The 21,573-nt window shown below is 39.0% G+C and overlaps 1 protein-coding gene across 1 annotated transcript; it reads right to left on the bottom strand.

The window, feature by feature from the left end:
• Positions 1 to 648: 648 nt before the first annotated feature.
• SLC39A6 (solute carrier family 39 member 6) lies at positions 649 to 21,471 on the bottom strand. Its single transcript, XM_077900505.1, has 10 exons — positions 20,802 to 21,471; positions 18,185 to 18,919; positions 16,449 to 16,632; positions 15,478 to 15,647; positions 14,014 to 14,232; positions 9,001 to 9,106; positions 5,874 to 6,251; positions 4,530 to 4,610; positions 3,174 to 3,364; positions 649 to 1,863 (listed from the first exon to the last, which is right to left on the bottom strand). The coding sequence occupies exons 2-10, from the start codon at positions 18,908 to 18,910 to the stop codon at positions 1,711 to 1,713; spliced, it is 2,208 nt and encodes a 735-aa protein (XP_077756631.1). The 5' UTR covers positions 18,911 to 18,919; positions 20,802 to 21,471; the 3' UTR covers positions 649 to 1,710.
• Positions 21,472 to 21,573: the final 102 nt, after the last annotated feature.

Here is a 21,573-nt window from a genome sequence, read left to right on the forward strand (position 1 = left end):
CTCAGCAGTGAGGTAGGTCTGTGGGTAGGATTCTGAAGCAGAGTAATTCATCTAGTGGAGATGCTTCATGTCATCCTTTAAAGTACCCTCAATCCAAGTTCTCCTGTTACCCATATCCATCCCTTTCATTTGGCTGGGGAATAGAAATGCTGGTCCAGTTGACTCTCAGTAGGCCCGCAGTGGGATATGGGCCTTGGCCAATTTTTTTTTTTTTTTTTTTTTCTGATTCTCTTTAGAATGTAGGGTATCTATGCTTCTTCTCAAGCTTAAGGCTCTGGTTGTTATATAAGAAAAATTAGGGGCAGGTTGGAACAAATTGTGGGTTAATTTTTTTTTTAAGTGTCTTTGTGGTATAGAATTTAAAACTGAGGAATGCCACCCAATAATATAAGTGAATTGATAAGTATACTATAATCTGGATGATACTTAAGAAAATCAGACATCTCAAATTCAGAGACGGAAAATAAAATGGTGGTTACGAGGGGCTGTGGGAGGAGGAAATAAATTGTTTAATGGATATAGAGATCTGGTTCTGCAAGATGAAAAGGTTCTGGAGATCTACTGCACAACAGAGTGAATATGCTTAAAAATAATATGAGCTGTATGCTTACAAATAGTTATGAAGGTTAAAAAAAAAGAAATCATATATTTGATATCAAGATGACATGGGGAATTTATTTTGTAGAAAAGCAACATCTAGAGAATGCCACAGACAGCCCTAGTATGTCTAAAGTACTACATATAAAAATGATAATTGCTCATTATGACAACACTGAAGCACTGAAAGATACCAAAATACTTTCTGAATCCAAGGAGTCAAATTATACTCAATATGGTTTTAATGTCCTTGCCTATCTCAAAGTTCAAATATGCTGACATTTGGTAAATCAGATAACCAGAACATTCAATATCTAAGTTTTCTGGTCATACATAGACTTACTCATACTCATCTGGTATAACTCCACAGAAATATTTTAACATTCCGATTTCTTCGTTAAGCTATATGTTGCTTGAATTCATTAAAAATACTTAGACTTCTCTATTTTACAAAGTTAAATTTACAACTAAATTAGTAAAAAGTGCTCACTGTGGGTTATTTTACTTTGACAAGAATGTTTTATGAATGTACTCTATACTTTACTAATATTGCCTTTTTAATTTAGATTTTCCCTATTTTGTAGCCAATTTTGTGACTTAGTTTAATTAAGAAATCTGTGGCTTCTTAATTCTTACAGATTCTTCTCTTTTTCTATTTCTTAGCTAAAATTCAGTACGAGCTTTATTGGTATCTCAGGCTTTCTGTGTATCCTTATTCTTAAATGCCAACAGTTCTTCAGAGGCTTGACATCCAGCATGGGGCTTACTGTGTTAAATTAGTTCTAGAAAAAGCATTAAAGACATTTTTCCTGAAATATACAGAATATGTCATGCCAAATCTCTTGTTTATACAATAAACTGGTAAAATTGGTAAATTGCACATATAGCTCATATTCCCAAAATAGAATAACTTAAATATTAAAACGTACCTTTGTGTTACCACCATAACTGACCTTGTAAGTGTAACAAATGGAAATATTCAATAAAAAAAATCACGAAATCCACTAACCGTAAAGGCTGCATATCACAGCATATGAACTCTCATCTCCCTATGACCTATTCAAACTACAGACAGCAATATTTTTCTAAACTACTCTAGCATTTACGCCCTAACTAGAAATTTATACGAAACACAATTTTATGTTCAAATATGGAAATAAGCAACATAATTCCAAAACCCAAAAGTATCCCAGCATTCTGTAAAAAGAAATATCCCCAGCGGCTACATCCATGGTCACTAGCATCATTGTGCAGCATCTCAGGTACCTTAAAGAAAAAAAAAAAAAAAAAAAAGAGCAACATTTAAGTTTTCAGAACCACAGATTAGTTTTTAGAAGAATTTACAGGGCAGTAATATTAGCTCTATTTGTAGATGGATATAGAGACAACCCCTTAAAACAGGACCATATACACACTGACTCTAGCTAATAATGTCACACAGTATTTCCCACCAGTTTAATTAACAATGATTATTCACAGTATGCTCAATTGGTCAAAACTTATATTCGTCCAGTTTGCTTCACTATAAAACGAAGATCTGTATTGATTACTCTGCTTTAGTTACTGACTGTAGCTGAACCAAACACTAACATGTGGCTTACCTAAGTTCAGAGATATGGAAACTTTACATATAAAATAAAATTTTAATCAGACTGACTGGGATTGTTACGCAGACTTTGGTGACAAAAAGAAGTAACTCCTTTGTCTATCAGTAAGGAAATTATGAGCATTCTGAAGTATACACACAGTATGTCAACAATACAAGGCTTGTGCTGGGTTTCTGAAAAATCTATACACAATCAAATGCCTGATTACTGAGATTCTACTCTCATCAGAAAAGGGCACATATTTTTGTGTATCCTGAACTTATATTAGGCAGGATAGATGTGCTTGTGATTAACAATCCAAAAAGATAAACTCCAAAGAACCTGTATTTTCTATGCTAACTTATACAGACTCACTTATCATTACTGCATTTACTCTAATGCCTTTTTAAAATTTTAATTAATTTATTTTAAAAGTAAGCTCTACGCCCAATGTGGGACTTGAACTCACAACCCTGAGATCAAGAGTTGCATGCTCCACTGACTGAGCCAGCCAGGCCTGCCCTAAAGACTTTTTAAAGATTTTTTTTTTTTTAATTTATTCATGAGAGAGAGAGAGAGAGGCAGAGACACAGGCAGAGGGAGAAGCAGGTTCCATGCAGGGAACCTGACATGGGACTCAATCCTGGGTCTCCAGGATCCCACACCCTGGGCTGAAGGTGGTGCTAAACCACTGAGCCACCAGGGCTGCCCCACTAAAGCCTTTTTAAAAATGAGGTTTCACAGGGTGTCTGGGTGGCTCCATCAGTTAAGCTTGGTTTTGGCTAAGACTGTGATCTCTGGGTCCTGGGATTGGGCCCTGAGTATGCTCAGCACTCAGTGGGAAGTCTGTTGAGATTCTCTCCCTATGCTCTGCCCTCCACCCTGGCATTCTCTCTCTGTCTCAAATCTTTTTTTTTTTTTTAAGAGGTTTCACTGATCATTTTCCCTATTTGTTAGTCAACACTGTAATTAGACTTCTTAAAAACTTACCATATCAACCAGAGCAACATACATGAATAAGCCAGCAGTAAGTGCAAATATCCACATAGAAACATTTTCAGCATAATGACCAATGAAGATTCCTGTTGCCATTCCAAGATATGCCAGCATAGCTGACAAAGCATTATAAAGAACAGCCTGCTTAACAGTCATGCCAGCCTTTAGTAAAACAGCAAAGTCACCTTTAACAGAAAACAAAACAGTGGACAAAATAATGAAAAAAGTCACTTTTCAGATACCCAAGAAACTTCCCAATTTAAGAAATTCTCTAATTTTTTTGAGGAAAAAAAAAGTAACTTAAAAATTATCCAGGGATAAAAAAATAAAAATAAAAATAAAAATAAAAAAATAAAAATAAATAAAATAAAAAAAAATAAAAAATATAAAAAAAAATTACCCAGGGATAACAGTATTAATGTAAGTCACCCTAACAGCTCTATAAATTAAGGTATTTTTAGCCAAAGTTTTTTTTTAAGGCTCCCACTCTGTCAATGAATGATAAATACTATGAACTTATTAAAATTTGTGATCTTGCACTGTCTTCAACAGGCTTATAATCGGGCATAAAGAAGAGGAGGATAGAGAACACACATGAAATGATCAGCAAATGGCAAAGGCAATTTATAATTAAGAGCTAGAGAGTCTAATGCTCTAGTTATAAAAGGATAAAAAGAGAAATTGAGAATAGCTAAGAGAGGCTTCATGGCATATGAAGGATCTAGAATGTGGAACATAAACAAGATGTTGAGGATTATAAGCATCCATCAGGTAGATGAGAGGTTTCTGAATGGTAGAACACATGCCAAGGAACAAAATTGAAAATGGCCTCACAGGTGTGTGCAAATATGTATCTATCTTTAAGGAGAAAAACAAGGACACGAACTGGGATCTAGAACAACTCTGGGAAGGTTTTTAAGTCCTGGTGACAGGAGAAAAATATTAAAAACACAATTTGCCCATGTCTCTCTCCTTTAAATGAGATCTCTTTGCCAATGTCTCTCTGTTAATGGGAAATTTGATTGGTGTAGTCTTATTCATATTGTAGATATGAAGATAATGATCACTGATGTCACCAGTATGCTGGTATAAGAAGGCATTTGGTAGGGTAAGAGGATGAGAAGAGGCCCAGGTATCTCTCTGGTAATCCCCCAGGGGCAACTGTGTAATCATACTTATAGCAGCAGAGTTCTGGTGGGAACAAACATACTCAGTAAGAAAAGAAAGCTGGCTAGGTTAGTAGAAGGTATAAAAATTATGAGGAAGCTTGCTGGAACTATCAATAGCAAAAGCCAGTGACACTAGGATACGTCATCCCCCTGGAAAATACTGTTTATGTGGTTCCCTTACCTAATTCATGAGGCAACTCGTGACAAAACACAGCAACAGAAGTACTTAAACCACTTGACAAACCTTCAGTAAAAGCAGCCCCTGGGTAAAAATCAATCAGAGAAAGTTTGGCTACATTATTTTGTGGGTGTTTTGTTGTTGTTTTTTAAATCTTACCAGCATACAAAATGAGATAAAAGAAGTGAATTATATTCTGGTCTTGAATAAACAGAACTTTCTCAGCTGCACTCTGCATCTTCTTTACAAGTAACGCTAGATTACATTCAATTAGGTTTTGATTTCCCAGTGGATCACAAGCAGATATGATTTAGAAGTGAAAGTTCCACTATGCTTCAGAGGGATTAGAGAATCTTATCACAGACCTGAGAAGTAATTGCTATCACATAAAACATTTATGTTAAAAAAAAAAAAAAAAAGGATTTAAAAGGTTTAGAAGAAAATGCAGCAGTCAAGAGTACAAATATATTTCACTGGTCTCCGAAGAATTCACTATGTAATTAGACTTGTTTACATTTATTCTTTCACTGTCAATAAGGAAAGTCTAAGACAAATAGTTCTCTCCATTTTAAAAGTAAACACTATATAAAACTAACTGATTGCTGCTTACAAAGTCTGACCAAGCATTTGCATGTCCTCCTTTGTTGCTTCTGCTGTGCACAGTACATAGAGAAAGAAGGGCACCAGGTTTCCAGGAGCCAAGGCCTGGGCTCTTCTCTGCCTGGCTATAAAATAGCACTGCCTTCTTGGACAAGTGGTTCACCTTGCCAGGTCACAGCTGCCTAACTTGTAACTATTTCCACTGCTCCTTCCAGCACCAAGTTACTACAATTTTTAAGTATTCTACTATCTCTTGATCATGATAGAACAATTTAATAGCAAAAACTCTCTATTCATATTGTAGAATGATAATTTTTTGGTAACTGAATTTATCAGATATGCCAAGATTCCTTCAATATAAAACATGATGAACAAAAGCATCTTGTACCTTAATATTGTTTATATTGCAGATAAGGGAACTTTAATGTAAAAATAAACAAACAAAAAAACAAACCCCCAAAAACCAGATGCTCCATACATCTTAGAGCTTGATTTTAAGACTACAAACTAAAAACAACTTTTCAGTTACTGCTTACGTAATGGGGTAGGCAGTTTGTAGCACTTAATCTTATCTAACGTTTATTGAGTACTTCATTGTCAAAGTAGCTACAGAAGAAATAACATTCTGATAATCTTAGAAGTAATTAGCTTTATCACAGTTGCCCTATTCTTTGTTGAAAGTGGAATGGTGGTTTCACATGACATTTTCAGAGTCAGCCAACAGGAAGCAAACATGTAGAGACATACCAATTGCGAGGCCATCGCTGAAATTGTGCAGACCGTCACCCATGATCACCATCCAGGCCAACGTGGCGATGCCGGCATCCTTCAGCTCCTCCCGAGAGTAGCGCTGACTGTGACTATGGGGGTGGTGGTTTTGGTGGTGGTGGTGATGCAGAATATGATGGTAGTCATGATGGTGGTGAATGAGATCATCTGATTGGCCGAGTGTATCATGAAAATGCGAATGGCATTTATTCTTGCACCCTCGGGGTACATATTCATTATAGACCTCTTGTGGATGAGCATGAGCTATCATGACCTCTTCTTCTTCCAAGATTGCTGGCTGCTGAGAATCAAAGTGGGAGGGCTCCTGTGAGTCTGCTCGTAAATAGCCTTCAGGTCCTAGGTATAAACATAACGGACATTGGGTCAAAGTCAGAAGGCTTTGTTAATGTGCTTGGACACATTTCAAACATTCCCATTGACAAACTCAAAAAATAACTTAGAGCGTGGCAAGTTTCTCACATGCAGAACTAAACAGAGTATTGCTAATGTAAAACACCAACAGGTTTTAATGCATTTTAGTAATGGTCTCACATATTAAGAATGGATTTTCAACTTTAACCCGCAATAACTACCCTCAAGATTCCCCCTTGATTTCTTCTGCCTCCTTATATTTTTCCTTTTTCAAGTTTTTATTTATTTGTTTATTTAAGATTTGATTTATTTGACAGAGAAAGAGAGCGAGCGAGCACAAGCAGGGGGAGTGGCAGAGAGAGAGGGAGAAGCAGGCTCCCTGCTCAGGACTTGATCCCAGGACTCTGGGATCATGACCTGAGCTGAAGGCAGATGCTTAACTGACTGAGCAACCCAGGTGCCCCTCAAGTTTTATTTTATTTTATTTTATTTTTAAAGACTTTATTTATTTATTCATGAGAGACAGAGAGAGAGAGAGGCAGAGACACAGGCAGAGGGAGAAGCAGGCCTCATGCAGGGAGCCCGACGTGGGACTCGGTTCTGGGTCTCCAGGATCCCGCACTGGGCTGAAGGCAGTGCTAAACCGCTAAACCACCCAGGCTGCCCATCAAGTTTTAATTTAAACTCCATTTAGTTACCATACAGTGTAATATCTGCCTTACACTTGGAAATATGACTTTTTTCCTTATAAAAGCAGCACATACTTATTTTAGAAAAACACTTAAGAAAAATACTGAAAATTGGAAATAAAAAGCATGTATAATTCTGTCCTCCAACTTCTTTTTTGAGGGCAAATTTCAAGGAAAAACAAACATTTGAAATACAATGATCACCAAAGAGCATTTATCATCTACTTGTGCAAAGAAAAGTAAATTGCAACAAAACGTTTTGTTTTTTCCCTTTGCCCTGTCCACTGATCACACTTTTCTTGGGAATATTGCTGACATTGTGGTCCAGTTCCAGGGCAGCTATTCCCTCTCACTGTTATATATTTCACTGGACTCCATTAAAAAGGTTGAAGAATAGACACAAGAAGTGCAAGAACACTTTACTCACTTTTTAGAGAAAAAAGTATGTTAAAAAACAAAATGTGGACAGGAAACTGTACAAGTAGACAGTAGCAACGAAGCAGTTTTTCTCCCTTGTTAGTTGGCAACTATCTAGTGAGTACTTACTCTAGCCAAGTACCTGCTGGGAACTGAGGATGGAAGGAAGCATGACAAAATCTCTAACTTCAAGCAAGTTATGTTCTTGTGGGGTGACAGCCACATTTCATAAAGAAACTCATATGCAAATAAGGTCCTATAAGGCATTGGAAAGCATGGACAAAAACAGAAAAGGGTAATGTGAAGGACAATAACTGGGAGACCTTTGTCTTTGGGTGACCAGGGAAGGTCTCTGACCCCCAAATGATGGGAGCAGGAATTTATGTGAAGATCTGATAGGAGGGTTCCAAACAGAACAAGGCTCAGAGATAAACCTGGTGTGCTCACAGAATGAAAAGAAGGCCAGTGAGACTGTACACAATGAACAATGGGAGAGAGTAGAGGGTAGGGTCGGACCATGAAGGTAATGGCGAGGAGTTTAGTTTAAAATTTTAATCTTAAAAAAATAAAAAATAAAAAATAAAAATAAAATTTTAATCTTAACTCAATCTGTCCCGTAAGAAATGCCAAGCTAACAGTCAAGTTATAGGAAAAATAATAACTTTACAATGAATCATCGTGTCAAGTGGCACAATATATCACTGAAAAAGATACAGTATCACATTGTGGTTATTTCTGCCCCAAATGATCAATCTAGTCATAAAAAGATTAGAAACACCCCAAATGAGGGGCAACTTGATGCAACATTTGATTCTGGACTATACTCTGGACCTTTTTTTTTTTTTTCAGTGGAGGGAAAATATAAAGGAATCATAAGACAACTGGAAAAAACCAATGTGGTCTAGAGACTAGATAACAACATGGTATCAAAATTAATTTCCTGATTTCAGTAACTGAACCGTGGTTATATAAAATAATGCCCTCAGGGCACCGGGTGGCTCAGTGGTTGAGCATCTGCCTTTGGCTCAGGTCGTGATCCCAGGGTCCTGGGATTGAGTCATGCATCGGGCTCCCCATAGGGTAGAAGCAGGGTACCTGCTTCTCCCTCTGCCTATGTCTCTGCCTCTCTGTCTCTCATGAATAAATAAATAAAATCTTAAAAAAAAAAAAAAAAAGACAATGTGCTTTTTCTTAGGAAACATATACTGAGCATTTGAGGATAAAGAGACATCTCATTTGTAACTTACTTTCAAATGGTTTAGCAAAAAAGTGTACGTATATATACTCAGAGAAAGAGAGAAAGAAATAGAATAAGGGTAGGTAAAATAACTGGGGGATGTATGAAAGATACATCCCCCAGTATAATACAAGAATAATACAAAGTTCTTTGTATTATTCTTGAAACTTTTCTGTATGTCTGAATTCAAAATAAAAAAATCATAGAATAAATGTAAATATAATATAAACTTACTGGCAATGAAAAAGAAAAGGTATGACATATTTCAAAAGTTGAAAAATAAAAAAAAAATTTAAAAAGGAACAGGTCCCCTCTCCTCCTGATAGTCCAAGCTGCCTGCAAACCACAGAGCATTAAACTTCCTCTAGCCCTCAGATTTATTAAGACTTACGATCCTCTGCATCTACTTTCTCCTCATTTGTTGAAAGTTGAGATTCATACTTGGACAGCTGCTTCTTAATCTCCACATCATCATCAGTTTCAGGTTTTTTCTGATTCTAAAATGACAAGGGAAAGCAACACTTTAAAATCATTGATATGTTTATGTGTACAACTGTAAACAAAGAGCTAAGCAAAAGATCCAGAGAAAGACAACAGGTAACAAACCTTTATTGGGATGAAAATCATCCAAGGGCAGGCAGGGCCTGTAGTTAATTTACACAGCACCTCGTCCTATGTTTTAGGCATAAAAACTGCTCAGGAAGATGAAGCATCAAGGCTTTAGTATTAAGAAATGTTGCAATATTACATATTCATCTTTTTCAATGTCCCCTACGTCATCTACCTTAAGTGTGCTCTGGGAGCCTGTTAGAAATGAACAATCTTGGGCCACACCTCAGACCTAATGAATTAGCACAGGGATTTTAATTAGATGCCTGGATGATTCATATGCATATTAAAATTGAACTCTGCCGCAGGTTATCAATTTAGAACCAACTAGAGATATTTTCTGCAGCATTTAGTGACCTGCTAACCAATTGCTTGGTTCTTTCCATCCCTCTTTTGGACACTGAAACCCATATACTTCGCATACTTTTTATAACCTAAAACTATACCCTGACACTGATTAGGTGTTTGCTATTAAAACTAAAATACTTTTCCTATAATAAAACACCATTAACAAGCTTTCTTTTTTTAAACAAATCTCTAGTAGTTAGCCTCAAATTTATCACTAGGTTTTTTAACCACCTGAATACCATGCTTGAGATACAGTCCTTATCTCTGAGCCCAAGCATAAAGGTCACCGTTTGAACAATGGTGCCTGTGCATGATTTATTTACACAAAAAATAATACTCAAAATGATGAAAACGGTCACACAAGTAATATATTTCTTATTTGCAGTACTTTTCAATTACTTAAAAAATCACCACCAGACCCAAGATTTCATTCTAGCTCTGATAGCATATAAAATATCTGTACATTCTTAGATTATAAGAGATCTTAAAGGCAAGCACACGGACACATCTCTATACCTACTCCTAGCTTAGTTCCTTAAACAGAGAAAGTACTTCAATACTTATGACAATAAATTTAGGATATTTTATATCACTTCAGTTAACACTTTCTTTCTTGTTGGGCAAGGACTCTCCCTAGCACTTATAGCTTAACCAATTCTTTCATTTTATAAGTATTGGGGATCTATATTGTTCCCTCTGCTGAGTACTGGCAATATAATGTAGAACAGGATACACATAGTGTCCATTTTCATGAAGATTATCATCCACAGGGAGGGAGGCTTTACAGATATAATGATTAAATAATTCTTTGATTGTTATTTTTAGTATGTTTTACAAAGTAAAAACACATAGTGCTATAAGAGTGTGTATAACAAGACCTAACTAAGTCCCAGGACAGGATTCCTTGAGAAAGTGATCCTTACACCAAGACCTAGAGATAAGCAGGAGTTTGTGGGGGAGGGTAGGGTGGGTGGTAGAGAGGTGGGTCCCAGGTAGGGAGACTAGCACATTGGAAGGCTCTTAATATGAAGGGGCCAGTCACACCCCAGAAATGAAAGGAGTGCAAGGTGGTTGGGGCTTAGTAGGTCAAAGACAGGGGGCTAGAGGCCAGGTGGCAGAAGAAGACTGAGACAAAGCAAACTAAGTTAAAAGTGTGGACTTTGTGCTATAAATATCAGGAAGTTGCTGAAGGAAGGATTTTCAATGATCGGGTACAACTTCCATCAGATTTCCATTTAAAGAAATCATTTTGCTCTTCTCTGAACTGGGAGAAGAAAACAATAAAACACTGTAGACAGGACAGCTGGAAGGGGCTGCTATCACCCAGGTAGGAGATAAGCATGGCTTAGACTAGAATGATAGCAAGAACGGAGAGAAATGGAAAGGCTCTGGACGTATTCACTAAAACTAGCTTGGATATGAGGACAAGGGAGATATCATAGATGACTTGAGCTTCCGAGTGTGAGCAATAACCTTCACTGGTAGAAAAAAAGCTTTTGAGGCTGAATTTATTATAAAAGTCCAACTATCTATATCAAGTATGAGATGTAACCCTAATTTGAATATAGAGATTTCAGATTGACATAAATGGTATGATACATGGAATCTCTTAGGGGTACAGAATAGATATCTTAAGGGAAATCCTAGGTACTGTTACAAGGCTGAAGAAGTTCTCAACACTCATCATATAAGGAAGAGTTTTTGTTCTTTTTGAGAGAACAAATGTAATTTAAAATTGTTGAATGAGTAATGCTAAGATCTGGACACCTCTAACAAAAGATAAAGTCAATATATTCTAAAAAGGAAGAGAACAAGTAACATTTGCAAAACTCCTGTGGGAAGTCTGTATAGAACCTATGCTTACTTGCCATTTAATGTTTCTTATATATTCAACAAATATTTGTTAACTATCTATCATGTGCCAGATGCTACTCTAGGCATTGGAGATATAGTAGAGGTCCTGGCTCTTAGGAGCTTATATTCCAGTCAAAATTATTTTATTTTATTTTATTTTTTTTCAGTCGAAATTATTTTAGAAAAGAGATCATCAAACCTCTTTGACTATAAGTCAAAGTATGCATATATAGTAAAACATACTGTATTATTACTGCTGCCTTTAAAAACACTGGTCATGACAGAAGAATGATTTCACAACTAAGTTATAACCTAGAGTTTGAAAAAAATCGTTCTGTATTAAATAATAGAGTCTGCTTCTTAAAAGCTTAAGAAAAGCTTAAGGTAAAATCTGAAAAATAAATTGAAACGACCATGTTAAAGAAATGACGGCATGTGAACTAGAGATAGAGTAAAACAAACAAATCTCCAAACCTCCACCAAAAGAAAACTAAAAAGGATCATTTGTTTTTTTAAGGAAAGAATTCCAGAGAATGTAAACAAGTAGGATATACCCTCAAATCAGTCCAAGTGAAGCAACTGGGATGATGGGAACATGGAAGATGACTCCTTAGATTAAGAATGAATAAACTAGGGCGCCTGGGTGGCTCAGTCAGTTAAGCATCTGCCTTTGGCTCAGGTCATGAGCTCATGGTCCTGGGATCAGTCCCCTGTTGGGCTCCCTGCTCAGCAAGGAATCTGCTTCTCCCTCTGCTCCTTCCCCTGCTCATGCTCTTTCTCTCTCACAAAAATAAATTTAAAAGATCTTAAAAAGAAAAAAAGAATAAGTTATTCTTATTTCACTTCTTTCCTCTAACTTTAGGTTCAGAAAAGAGAAAGTTCAAAATTTGTAACTTGAGGTTTTATTGAATGTCAAATCCTTAAGGGCAAATATTCATAGGATGGAAAAGGAGGCAACTCTCCTGTTCGCACATGCACTTGTTTCTCACAGTGAGCTCCGTGCTCAGGAAGAACCAACTACGTTTGTTTTCAAACCCCTTCAGGCCAGTTAGGCTTGTTTACTGTAATTGCACAATTTAATTACATATGAACAGTGAAATGATGGTGAGAATAGTTGTTTCTATGAAAACTTAAGCTGAATGCTTTTGAAAGATTCAAAGACAAGTTGTTGCATAAAATTTATAAAGCCTAGATTCTACTCTCAAATAGCTTTCCAAGTGTGTAACCTCTTGTTCAATTTGAGAGAAACCAAAATTGGAGATTGTAGATGAAGGAGCATGGCTACAGAAAAGAAATGATCATATAGAACTCTGAGTCAGAGAAAATCTTGGTCACCATCAAATGACCAGAATATGAATGTACAAATGTTTTAAATTAAAACGTTTAAGATGTGTATATATCCTTTTTAAGAATTCCCATTAGGACAGTCTTTTGATTGGCTTGCCTGGTCACATCAGTTCAAAAGGGGGCAGATATTCATAGGTGACTCATGGGGTGTTTTTAAAATTTTTTTTAATTTTTTAATTTTAATTTTTTTTTCATGGGGTGTTTTTACCAGAAATAACAAGCCCACGGTTTGGCTTCATACTATTTTCTGGCAGCAATTTGCTAAGGACAAGACTTTGAAAGTCACAAGCCTTCTGAAAGACAACAGAATATTCAGCTACTGGGTGAAACATTAAAGTTAAGCACAACAGTTATTCATAACTACCAATACCAACAAGGTATCCACAATACTTCTTTAAAAAACAAAACACATAGGGACACTTGGGTGGCTCAGTCAGTTAAGTGTCCAACTCTTGATCTCAGCTCAGGTCTTGATCTCAGTGTTGTGAGTTCAAGCCTCAATGTTAGGCTCCACCCTGGGGATGGAGCCTATTTAAGAAAAAATAAAAAACAACAACAAAAAAACTCCACTCAAACAAAAATACCCACAACACTTTACTGAGGGGTGACTGACAAAAAAAAGGTGTACATACTTAATGTGTGTATATATATATATACATATATATATATACACACACACACATATATCAATGAATTTGGGTATATATACCCAAGAAACCATCACCACCATCAAGGCCATAATCATGATGCTTCAGACTTTGAGGACTCTGCTTGTGCCTTTTTTGCTCTTACACAGATGTTTATCCTTTGCCATTCTTAGCCTCTCAAGAGTCTGAAGGGAATACTGAAAATAGAGAACTCCAGGATTATTGAGATAGAGAATAGCTCTCCATGAATGCCTCTGGGAACAAAATTATCTCAGGGTACTGAAACCCTCTTGAAGATCATACCACTGGACAAACTCAGCTAACAGTCTAGTTAGAATACCACTCACGGGGCAGCCCGGGTGGCGCAGCAGTTTAGGGCTGCCTGCAGCCCAGGGCGTGATCCTGGAGATCCGGGATCGAGTCCCACATTGGGCTCCCTGCATGGAGCCTGCTTCTCCCTCTGCCTGTGTCTCTGCCTCTCTCTCTCCTGCTCTGTATCTCTCATGATTAAATAAAATAAAATCTTTAAAAAAAAAAAAAAAAGAATACCACTCACGTAAATGTCTGATGCATAGAAGTACACAGTACTTTTTTCTTACCTTTTTCTTTTTATCTTTAAATTGCTTGATCAACGTGAGTACATGTTCAACAAGAAACATGAAATATAAGCCACCCAGAGCTGTGAGACCCTTCCATGTGGAATCAAAATAGGTACTTTCTTCTATGTTTTGAGAAGACAGATGACTGAAAAGTGGCCCTCTCTTCATTTCCATTGCAGATTCTTCATGGCTGTGACTATGGTGGTGACTTGCGTGAGACTACAGGAAAAACAGTATGTGTTTCATAAATTCATTAGTTTCATACATGTCAGAAAAATTGGGTAAGCAATAAGTCAAATATGAAACCATTCGGAATTAGGCAATTAATGGGATACTTCAGTGCTGAGGGCAAGTTTAATACATTAAAATGACTCATGTGCTGCTAGCTTAACGTATCAAGTGCTAAGGCACTTAATGGCATGCATTTGTTTAGTGTGAAGCCAGATATGTTCCCTAATGACTCTCACACAGGTAGCAGGTATTTTCAATGTTTGAAAAGTCAACATGGCCACAAGTAACAGGGAACTGCTAGACTTAATGGGCAGTGTTTACTGTTTATACTCCAAACTGAAAAAGCCCATATTAGTCCTGTCACTGTGCTTACAAGATGCTGAATCTGTGCCCTGGGCCCTGGCAGGTATCTGAGGTCGGGTACACCACCCCAGCTGTCCACGGGGGAACTAACACTATGGCATGTCAGGGAAGGGGACGTGGAGCACACCAACAGGATTGAGATGGGGGTGGCTACAGGATACACTCTACACAGGCTGGTTGATGCAGCAGGTATTCCTGAATACCAGTGGGGCCCAAGGAGCTTATCATGGCAAAACATTTTTTCACTACAGAATGGAACATGATGAGATATGTAGAGCTCTAAGAATGATTTCTTTTCCCCACTTACCTGTAAACCTTTAAGGGAAACTTAAAAGATGAGATCCAAATACTTGATCTGAGGTTTTTAATGGGGCTCTTAAATAAACTTTACTCAAGTTATTTTAGAATTTACTCGTGTCAGTGAGTGTGAATCTCTAGTTACACACATAAATCCAACTCTACAGGAAAACTCATTTCTTGAGTAGAGAATCAGTTTTTATTTCTGCGGCAATTACACTAATATAAGCAGATAATTCATGTTGTTGCAATCTGTCACAGTAATACTATCTGAGCAGAATCTGTCTTTTTATTAATTGGGTCCAGAAAGTTAATCTGTATTTAGTAAATTCTCTTAAAGAAAAAAGCAAAAAACAAACCACAAACATATGTTAAGGCCTAGCACAAAAATACAGCTTTTAGTCACCAAATATATATATATTTTTTTTTTTACCAAATATATTCTAAACTCAATTCTTCTAAATCAAACTTCGAACCTTTTATATCAATACGAAGAATTCTAATACAAACCAAAAACATATTAATGTTTTTCACTGAACAAAATATACTAGTAGGACAAATGACTGTACTTACATGTGGAAGGAGGTGTAAAAAAGCATCACCACTCAATGTCCCAACGGCCAGTGCCACAAGGAAACTTAGGAGAAATTTGAAAAACACCCGATTCATGAGAGGCACTAAGATAACGCCAAGCAAAGACAGGAAACTGATGATGGAAATGGCTATGAAGCCACCAACCCAAGCTGTCAAATAAAACACAGCAACAGAAAAATTATACAATTGATAAGCTTTAAAAGAGTGGCATAAAGCAACTTGTCAAAGCAAGTGGCAACTCAGTGAATGGGGCTGTGGCAATAGAGCAATAACCAAGAAATCTGGTGCTGGCAACAAATGAACAATCTGACTGAACCCTCCTGGTAAAGAGCAGAAGTCTGGTGGAAAGTTCTTCAGATGGGAGTGAGAAGAGAAGATGGTTACCAATGATGAACTCTAGATGATTTGGGAAGTGGACTCCCATATAGTTAAATTATGGAAGAGAGAAGAGTTTTTTGTTTTTTTTTTTTTTTTGAGAAGAGTTTTTTTTTTTTAAAAAAGGAAAATAAAAGAAGAATGAAAGAAACCGAGAATTCAATAATTTCCTCAGTAAACAAAGCAATTATTTATTTACCATAGTTTTTGAGTAACACGGGTCTACACTATAGCAGAACTTATCCTAGTTTCATTTATTAATAAGAACATGCCAGAATTAGGCTCCTAAACAGTGGGTATTAACTTTGACCTTCTGAAACAGTGTGACAACATATAAGATGCCCAAATTTTAGAGGCCCTGATCTCCTGTGGGATGGCTTCAGTTATAATCTCTTCTGTTTTTTTTTCTGAAGGCAAGGCTAACCGGCCTGCTTTCTTCACATTCAAGGCAGAGAACAATGAAGATACTTGGAATTATACTAAAAAAATGAATAGCTTGATGTAAATGTAAGGAAAAGTGCAGCATAAACTTACCTACTTGAAATTATTTTTATATAAAAAAAAGGCAACTCTACCTATTTGTAAAGAATAGGTCTTTGGAGGAATTTCAGCTTTCTTTTCACTTGTTGTATGTATCAGACATGATCTAGCGTCAATTTGATTGATGATGGCTGGGCAGAGATAGTTGAACTCCGTTGCATTCAGCATAGTCTGGATGCCCATGCCATGAGATGTAAGCAACTTTGACGCATTGAAACACTGCAAGAAACAAAGCAGTGAAAATTACCAAGAAGCATACCAATCCAAAAAAGTTGTCTGATGATACAACCAATACCCTTTCCATACTGAAGCTACTTTATTCTTTCAAGCTAATGCATTAAAACCAACTTTTGTCTTGAGTACTTCGGAACTTGCCTCAAGTTCCCTTGAGATACTATGTCACAATGGTGATATCCCACCTCTTCTGCCTGTTTCTTCTTGGGGGAAGCAGTTAAATTGCTACTAATCTAGACAGAAAGCCCCAAGTGGAATAACCTTGAGGATAAATGGACATTCACAAGCCTGTTAACTCATTGTATAAACCTATTAAGGAAATGAGCTTTAATTTTGAGATGGAGTTCATTAGAGATTGAGAAATATGTTGTTTTAGTACCAACGCTACCCTATGTGGCCTAAACAAGCCCAAGACACGTCACTCTTCCAGCAATGACTATACTTGCAATACTTAGATCAGGTCTGTACACTTGGCAAACTCTATAAACCTGGCAAAATACCTACGAGAGAATATTAAATTAGGTAAATTACTCTTGTGGAGGGCAAGACTGGTTAATAAAACAAACTTGTACCAGCAGGCAGCTATTTCAACAACTTAATTAGATGACAAGCTTAGTTTGAAGAGAATCCCCTCTAGGTAATCTAAGCTTCCCTTTTTACCCCCCCCCCCCAAAAAAAAGAAAAAAAAATTGGCAGTAGCACCTGTTTCTCATCTTCTGTAAAGTTATTTTAAATTCTCATAGTTCTTGGCCAAAACTACTCAGGAAAAACTTTATTACTGGTGTCACAATGGGAATGACCGTTAGGATTATTTAGGAATTGGTACAGTCCTAAAATGACTTGAATGAAGAACTCTTTAAGTTCTGCCTATTTTTTTTTTTTTTTAAGTTCTGCCTATTAATGCATACCAACTAATTCCTTGTTCTTGACATCTCTCAGCCAAGGAAAACTGTGTACAGTCTGGATGTCTAGTCTAGGAACAACATATGAATTCAGAACCTCCCTGCCCAGACTTTTAGATTGTCTAGCACATGATACTTGGTAGCTGCTCCAGTTTCAGCACTCCATAAGTCATTGAGATTTCTCTTCCAAAAAGGTAACACTATTGTTCTTCATGCCTTCTTTTGTGCCTTCAACCACACCTTTCCCTAAAACATGGGATTCTAACTCCTGTTTTTATCTCGTTTTCTACTTTTCATTAACAATATTCACCTTTTAAAGACTTTATCCAAAAAAAAAAAAAAAAAGACTGTATCCAAAACTAACCTTGATTACTGCTTTCCACATGCATTTTAAATATCATACTAGAAAATAGTTTCAGCTGCCAGCAACATTCTTACCAAAAAATGATCCCCCAAATTTTGTATCAGAAAGGTTTACAACATAGCAGGGACAAGGGCCTTTGGGCCAAGTGTCTGGATAAGAAGAAATAACGTCTCTTTTCAATAACGTCATCATTTTTACTATATACTCCGTGCAACTAAAGGTAAAAGGTGATGGACAAACAAGCAGGCATAACGAAAAGCATTCATCTTACCTCCTGAGTATTCTCATTTGTGTTTCTGGAATACATAAAGCCTTTTCTGGGCTCACTCACAGATTCATTTGTTTTCTTACTGGTCAGCCGGCTCACTCGGCTTTTTTCTGTGATACTGGGTGGTGTGGAACTGCTCACATCTTTGGGGAAAAGTTTTCCAGGTTTTGGAGTGTCTATTGTCTCTAGAAAGTGAGTTCCTTCAGAGACAGCATTATACACAGTTGAGGTCACTTCACTAGCAGTAACACCATCCTTGATTAAAACATTCCTTTTACCATTGGCATGCTCTGATCGGTGAGATCCTTTCCCCTGGCTGTTTCTGGGATCCTTACCCAAACTATCAGATTCATGGTCTGGACAAAGAGCTTTCCGATTATTTTTATTGGAAGCAGCATGATTACGGTGAGAGTGGTGATCATGGTCGGAGTGATGGTCATGGTCATGGTGTATATGGATTTTTTTAACCTTATCTATGCCTATATTCTGAAGCAATTTTCTGAATCCTTCAACTGACAAGGAATTATTTTCTCCATAGCGGTGGAAAAGCTGCTGTAGATGATGTCGTCGTGTGGTAACTGCCAAGTCAACGTTAATGCCAGATTCCCAATTTGTAATAATTTTCTCAGTGGTCTGAGGGAAAGCAGTTGCTGGTTCTAGTTCATGAAGGGGATTTGTGACTGACAGGGTGAAGGTCAGAATCAAGATTACAGATAAATTCCTCGCCATTGCACCTTCCTAGAGAAGACAAAAAAAAATATTCTTGCCTTCACTTTTAAAACAAATTAAGAAATCTTATGCTGAAAATCAATACTAATCAAGGTTTACAGAGCATCATTTAGTGTGACTGTGTAGTACTACATGTGAAAATATAAAGAATTACATATATAAAGGAAATATGAAGAATCCTAGGCTCCTCTACCCTTGCATTGCTAAAACACGTGCAACAACTATAGGATAGTTGAGTGCTGAGACCATAATTAGCACTGCAAATTAACAGTAATTCAGAAATTGGATATTCATGTGGTCACAGCCATACTTGGCAACTTATTACTGCTCTGTGGACCCTCAAAAGGGATCATCAGGTAAGAACAAGGATTCAACACAAAATGCAACTAGCCCCCCATCATCATTGTTCATAGGATAATCTTTAATATATAAAAAAGTAGAAACGGCAATATCAAAATAATTCACCTTTGAAACTTTTTTTTAACTATGTACAAATTAATTTGAGGCCTCTTCCCCGCATCCCACTCCTCAAAGGTACCTAGTTTTGTCACTCTCTTGTATATCCCTTAGGATGTTTTCTATGCATACTCAAGTAGATGTGTCCTTTTTCCTTCACACAACCGGGATCCTTTTTCCCCCCACTCAACAAATGACACTTTTTGGGTCGGTTCTTATATTGATCTCATTCTCTTGAATGACTGCAAAATAACACCCTTTGAAGTAAATTAAACTTCCTAAAAAAAAACTGTATCATTCTTATGTAGCTGTAAAACAGTGAAAATTTTATCACAGACTATCATCACTCATCCACACAATAGTGTTTGGAACCAGAGGCCTACACTCCGAAGAGAAGAATCAGGTTGAGCCTTGGGGTGCCTGGCTGGCTCAGTCAGTGGAGCTTGGGGGTCCTGATATTGGGGTTGTAGGTTTGAGCCCACACTGAGTGTAGAGATTACTTAAAAATAAGACCTTTAAAAGAGTAAAAAAAAATAAAGAGCCCATTTTACATGTATAAAAATACCAAGGTGAGTCTTGAAAAACAGAGCTCAGTTAAATACAGAAGTTATAGTCCAGATAAGTGGATGAACTGATATCTCAGGACCCCGCAGATGTCTAGCCCCAACGAAGGACGTGATTGTGACCAAATTCACCTGCCTTCAGCCGAAGAAGCTAGGGGTTGGGTTCCGGAGCTAGGGAGCAAGGACGGGGCAACCTAGATGTACGACTTTCAGCTGTTTCCTGCACCAGGAAAAGCTGGTAATGATACATATGTGACGGATGACTTGAGAAACCACACGAACGAATGCCTGTGCAGGTGCTCCTTAACTGTCATTTGTTGCACACTGCTGCTTATCATACCGGGAGCCCTGGAAAATAGAAGTATGACTACCACAGGGCTAGTCTCCTGAAAGAAGAATTTTCAGGGCCCGAAGTTTTGGTAATTCAGTTAATAATATGCAGAAGAGAAAGATTAAGAAATCATTCGTAGGAGAGAGAGAGAGAGAGAGAGAGAGGCAAGGAGCGGGGTGGGTGGGGACGGACACAGACGGATGGTTCAGCGGGAAGCTCCACGCTTTTCTCCAGGGAGGATGCTTAGGGCGGTCGCGGACCGGGCGATCTTCTCTTCCCGGCAAATCAGCATGTGCGGAAGAAAAAAGAAAGCCGAAGGGCAAGGGCCTGGAAAAAGGGGCGAGTGGAGAAAACGGGAAAGAGGACACGAAACTGCTTCCAAAGGCTTTTTATTTTTAAGCACGCCAGTACCTTCTTCGAATGGGAGGTGAACCGGACAGACTGCTTCCTCCTAAAGTCCTTCCTTCGCCGGACCCCGAAGCCCAACCATGCCCGCGCAAGCCGGGCCTCCACTGTCCCCTCCCGAAGCTGCGGGACTCACCTCTCCGCGGCCTCGCCGTCCCGCGGCCCGGCCCCGCGCGCCGGCTCGGTGCCCCGCGGGCGGTCCGGAGGGTTCGGAACCGGTCCGTGGTTCTCTCTGGGGAACCTCTACAGGGCGCGGAGAGGCTGCGGTCCCATCGGCCCGGCTGCCCCTCGGCCGGGGTGCCGCCGCGCAGCCACGGGGAAGCCGCGCCCCACGCGCCTCGCCTCGCCTCCCGGGAGCAGGAGGACAATTACTAATTACCGCCGCGCGCAGCGCGCCGCGGCGAACCACCGCCCCCGCCGGCCATGACTGCGGGGCATGCGCAGTGCGACCCGGGACCCCGTCCGCGAGCGGCGGATCCGCGTGTCCGTCTGTTCGCCGGTGCCAGGGGGCTCGCAGCAGCGGGGAGGGGCGAAGGCGCGGCCAGAGCGGGCCCCGAGCGCCGACCCCAGCTAGCCGGGGGCCCTCCGCGGCTGTGTCCTCAGGCTCCGCCACCCCGCCCGGGGAGCCTGGCCGGGAGAGGCCGCGGGACGTTCCTGAGCAGCACACGAGCCGTGGCACACGGGCCCCGGGGGAAGGGCCCGGGCTACTCCAGCGAGGCCCTCATTCCCGGGACGGAGGCTGTGCTCCCGCGCTGGGTCAGCGCCCGCCACGGAGCCGCGAGCCGCGCTCGGGAGGCGAGGCCCACCGGCGCCGGGCGAGGGGGCGGGCCCGGCGGGGGGCGCGGCCGCCTCCGCCCCGCCCCCGGCCGCCTCGGAAACGCGGTGCGAGTGGCACCCGCGCGAGAGGC

Source organism: Canis aureus, chromosome 6, assembly GCF_053574225.1.
Source record: "Canis aureus isolate CA01 chromosome 6, VMU_Caureus_v.1.0, whole genome shotgun sequence".
NCBI lineage: Eukaryota > Metazoa > Chordata > Mammalia > Carnivora > Canidae > Canis > Canis aureus.